The sequence below is a fragment of the Hydra vulgaris genome, chromosome 04, assembly GCF_038396675.1.
Source record: "Hydra vulgaris chromosome 04, alternate assembly HydraT2T_AEP".
NCBI classification, from domain to species: domain Eukaryota; kingdom Metazoa; phylum Cnidaria; class Hydrozoa; order Anthoathecata; family Hydridae; genus Hydra; species Hydra vulgaris.
Window position 1 is genome coordinate 32,769,729 of NC_088923.1, and position 5,489 is coordinate 32,775,217.

The following is a 5,489-nucleotide window of genomic DNA, read 5'->3' on the forward strand; positions in this document are numbered from 1 at the left end:
CAAACCTAAAATTAAAGAATCCCTGAAAAAAATTTGAAACTTTTAACAAACTTCAGCTTTAAAACTATAAAAGCAAAGTAGTACTAATAACTCGCACAAGCGAGTTATTTTTTACACAAAAGAATTAAGCTAGGTTGTGGGTTCTACAGGGTTAAAGGTCAGTCATACCCTTAAACAAACACGTAGATAAGAGACTCTTGTATACATTGCCACCAAAAAATGTTTTAAAACGCCTTTTTTCGTTTTCGTAAAATGTCCAGTTTTGAAGCAATTCTGCCCCACTGTGCGACGCCTATTATGTTCACTGTGCGACGCCTATTATGTTCACTATGCGACACCTATTATGTTCATAATATAAAACTATTAATCTAACTTTTATTTTCACTACTTCGAAACCAGAGAGCTAGGTTGTGTCACTCAATGAAAGCATATATTATTAATTTAGTATTAGCTTGTATTGATCATTAAAAATATTTTTGAATTCAAAACCGCGTGTCAACATATGAAAAATAATGTTTAAATGTGTTGAAGAAAAATGTTTAAAAAAAATTTTTTTTTTTTTTACAAACCTAGGAGCTACAGAGTAACCTCCAGGTTTGATCCGGAGGTCACTCTGTGACTCAGTATTTGATACGTAAAAACCACAAATGGAGTGGAGAAATGTATAAAAACCAAAAAAAAAAAAAGAATAATTTTTAATTAAAAATATCCCGCTAAAATAGAGCAGGAGTAGACAAAACTGTTTTTTTTAAGTGTAATAATCTAAAAAAAAATTATCATATTTGCTGATGATACTAACTTATTCTTTTTCGATAATGATATTTACAAACTCTTCTATACTTTGAACGATGAACGTAAAAGTATATCCAAATGGCTTAAGTGCAACAAACTAACTCTTAACATTAAAAAAACAAATTTGGTTCTTTTTCACCCAGTCTCAAAAAAAAGATTGTTTACCCCAAAGTCTGCCTAAATTTTTTATTGATGATGTTAAAATAAAAAGACATAATGTAACAAAGTTCATAAGTGTTTTTCTAAACCAACTATTATATTCAGAAACATGCGATCCGTTTAATAAATTTTGCAGATCGATACACTCATTCCAAACCATTTTTTATTGAAATGAAAGTTCTCAATATTCATGATCTTAATGTTTTTAATGTTTTGTGCTTTATGTATATGTGGAAAAATGACTTTTCTGTACCCCTTTTCAAAGATCTCTTTTGTTTGTAAATAATTAACAATAATTGTATATATGAGCCTTTTTGTCGAACAAAGTTTAATCAGTTTTGTATTGCATATCGTGCACCCTGTTTTTGGAATAAAATTGTTTTGTCCAATTTCGATATGCATTTTACTTTTTCCATTTTCAAATATAAACTGAAAAATGTAATTATCTTAATGAATGATGTAGTCAGGCTTTTTAATTGTAATTTTATATTTTTTTTAGAACTTTTATTGTTAATTACGTTTTATTTTGTTGATTATGTTTTAATGTAGTTTATATACGCACGTTTTATTTTGTTTATTACGTTTTGATGTAGTTTATATACACACGCTTGTAAAAGGTTCTGATGATAAGATCAGTACAATCTTCTTTCAGAAACCTTGTTTGTGTTTGAAATTAGTCTATTTACTACGACAACAAATCGCGACGTTAGAATTATCTTGTTCTAAGTCCATGTTTTTGCAAACTGAGAAAATCGATGTCAAATTTTGAGTTTGTTTGCTGCTAAGTTGAAAAAATTATTTGGGAATTAAAGATTTTCTTTAGATTTATGATTGTTCCGTTATTTATTTTTAAATTAAAAAAACTTATAAAAATTTCGCTAACGCCCATATTTTCCCACCCACTTTTGGAGATAGAACAAAATAACTTTGGTATTTTGTAAAATATAAAAATGTTATTTTGTTACATCTTATTTATTAAATATATTAACTACATTTTTTAACAAAGACATGTTGAAAATCGATGAAATTTTGTTCTAGGTAGTCATTCTTCTTACGCAGTACTGTTGCACCCCCACGCCCCTAAATTAGGGTTGGTTGGGACCCGGCGAATCTATGGGAACTCTTTTTAAAGTAAAAGGAGTTTTTTTTTTTGTAATACCTAAAAATGGAATTTTTAAAAATTTATTTTGGGAGGGGCTCCGACCCACTAGCTATTGCACTGTTCTTACAAGTTTGTTTGATACCTGTTCGCGCCGGCTCTGAACAAGACTAAGACATCTAATTTAAAACAGAACACTTCGCTACATAATAAAAAAAGGGTAATATATAGCGTATAGGAAAGGGATGAAAAATATTTATCAAAGAAATAGCTTTTTTAAAATTTTCTATAAATTATTTAAGTCTTACAGATATTAACACAACAATTAAACTAATCTAATTACAAACAACATGCAAGATGAACTTGATTTTATTTTTCGTATACCTGTGATTCTATTACAAGAGTTTAAGTTTTTGTTAAAAACTATTATAAATAATAAGCTAAATAAGGAATTTTATCAAGATTTCTAAATAATAATAATTATTATATGTTTTATATATCAATACTAAATAAATAACAGAGAAAGTCATATATAAAATCACTTTATTAATGCTTTGTAAAATGCAATATCAACAGCAGGCATGTATGAATACATGGAAATGATATCATTGGGTTTTTCAGCAGATAAAGACTGATAAGGAGCACGTAAGCAAGCTGCCATTGGTATATTTGTCTTTAATGGTTTGGTAATAATGCTTGATGCTGCTTGCTTGACAAACTTATTAATACGAGCTTGTGAATAGTTGTCTGAAAATGAGGTTTTAAAAAAAACATGGTATGGCAGTCCATTTCGATAAACAAGATTTTTAACTCTTGTATAAGGCACTAACTTATAACTTGAAAAACCAGCAACAACTGAAAAATTTTTCACATCTTTTAATTGCATTTGGTAAACAGAGAATGGTTTTTTACGGTTTACATTTTTAATAGCTCTTTCTAGTCCAAACGGAATAAATATTTCTGCAACAGAGAGAGATTTTTCAATTTGACTATGAATGTTATCACATTCTTGAATGCTGGAGTGACCTGGCTCGCAGAACTTTTGCTCAATGACTTTAAATTGTGGGTATCGTATAATAAATTCACATAAAGCTGCTGACATGAAACTATTGCGGTTTTGTGGTACACATGAATCGAACCAAAGTATGAACTTATTTATGTCAAGGTCATCTATGATTTTCAGAAGCAGACATGTTACAGCACTGGCACGATCATTTCCTCCACGACCAGCCATAGCTTCATGCCAAAGGACGCAATAACCTTTCTTGTTAAGCGAACAATGGCCAGTTAAGTTATAATTTGAAAGTTTCCGTTTGTATTAAAAGTTTCCAACATTAGCCCGAGGCAAACTTAAAACATTTTCAAGATCAATACAAATAACTGCAGTTTTAGGATCAGCATTTTGAACTCGTGATTGAAGATATAACGATACATATGTTCTTTTACTGGTATATAGTCATTTTCATCACAATATATTTTAAAAAGATCATATAGTTTACCTATATTGATTGATCCTTCCATATACTCTTTAAATGTCTTTTTCCTGCAATAATGGGCCTCAATTCTTGGGAAAAGATTTATATGGTCTCGTACAACTTTTTTAGAATCTTCCGGTAAGCTTTTCTTTACATGTCTTCCAAATTTTGATTGCATTGGCGTTCCAGTAGTTAAGCATTTATTAAATTTGTGAAAGTAAAATATTCTTTGACTGCTAATATTCAATGTTGAAAGATAGTAGGATTTAAAAACTCTATATTGTGTATTAGAAACAAAGAAGCTATAATAATAAGACATTTTTCTTCTCGAATTTTCACCAGCAGCTGTCCGACAGCGTTTTTTCTCTAGTTTTTCGGTAGTTTTTGAATAAAAATGTTTTTTACCGTCATCATCTAAGGTCCAAAAGTTATCAAATATAACTTGACGCTCGATTTCAGTTATATTAGTAGAGCATTTGAACTTACAATTTCTGCAACTTGTTAGCGTTGCGATAGATCTTTCAGGCACTTGTTTACCTTTTGAATTTTTATAAGCTTTACCCGACTGACGTTGCATTTTTCTTATATTTTGTTTCCAATTACTCGTATCAGCTTTACGTTTTCTAGATATTCCACCATGGGGTGACCTACGAGAAGGTGTAATACCAAGCGACTCTAAAGATTAAAAAACTCCATTACCTTTTTTACTTGATTATCTAGAATGCATAAATAATAAATTATTTTGTTTTTTATGCATTCTGGATAATCAAAATAAAAAATTGGCAAAATTATAACGCTAATTAAGTGAAAAAATACCTTCGTTTTGATTTAGAGCATGTTCCATTTTTTAGTCAATATTTTTAGTTGCCATTTTGAAAATTACAATATCAACAAAATTATTCCGTACAAATATGTAATTGTAAATATATGATTGGTTGATCGGAGTAAAAATAAGATAACATTTTAAAATTTGCTAATTTAGGAGATAGAACAATGCAATATGGCATGCAACACCGTATTAAAAGTTGCATATGTTTTCAATATAAATAAAATAGAAAAACATAGTGCAAAACTATTCAAAAACTATAAAAACTTTTTTCAAAAGGTGGAGATAGAACAAGATAATTCTAACGTCGCGAAATGTAAACTAAAAAAAATACAAAAATAAGTAAAATTGTATCAAGCTAATTTATTTATTTTTTATACATCGGTTTAGATTTAAAAGCGCATTAATTCCATTACTGTTGTTTTTATGCTGAAAATTGCAATTTTTATATACTTTTTAAAGTTAATTTATTTTAAAACATTTTTTAAATTTAATTACTTTTTAAAACATTTAATCAACATACTTCTGGTAAATCTTCATTAATATATCAATAATTTAAAATTTGTTAAAAATATGAATTAGATAAATTTATTAAAGTTGAAGTAAAATAGTTTATACTCATTTTGAAATAAAAATTTTGAATTTGAAGTAAAATAGTTTATACTCATTTTACATTAATGAAAAAATAACTGAAACAGTCTAGAATTATTAAATGACAGTGACTGACATTTAAAGCATATAGAGCGTGTAATATTTTTTTTGCTTATGTTTGTCTATTTAACATATAGATAGCAACATCTATTAAAAAAAATTTTAAAACATTTTTTTATTATATTAATAAAAACTAATTTATAATTTGCATTAAAGTTAAAAATTCGGAAAAAGTGCAAAGTAATCCAATTTTGGCTGTTCTGGTCTACTTTGCACTTTTTCCAAATTTTTAATTTTAATATAAAAAAAAACTAATATATAATATAATATTAGTGGTATATTTAATTATAAAATACCACTAATATTATATATTAATAAAATAAATTATTTATAATATTAAATATTATTATTATAAAAATAATAATCTTTCCATATAAATGCACGTGACGAATTTAGTCTATATAGCATAAATTAGAAATCTGCAATT

At 27.5% G+C, this 5,489-nt stretch overlaps 1 protein-coding gene across 1 annotated transcript; it reads right to left on the bottom strand.

The window, feature by feature from the left end:
• Nucleotides 1-2,560: 2,560 nt before the first annotated feature.
• Nucleotides 2,561-4,386, bottom strand: LOC136079064 (uncharacterized). The gene is made up of 2 exons (XM_065794796.1): nt 4,342-4,386; nt 2,561-4,200 (listed from the first exon to the last, which is right to left on the bottom strand). Exons 1-2 carry the CDS (start codon nt 4,367-4,369, stop codon nt 3,401-3,403), a joined length of 828 nt encoding a protein of 275 aa, XP_065650868.1. The 5' UTR covers nt 4,370-4,386; the 3' UTR covers nt 2,561-3,400.
• Between the last annotated feature and the right edge of the window lie 1,103 nt (nt 4,387-5,489).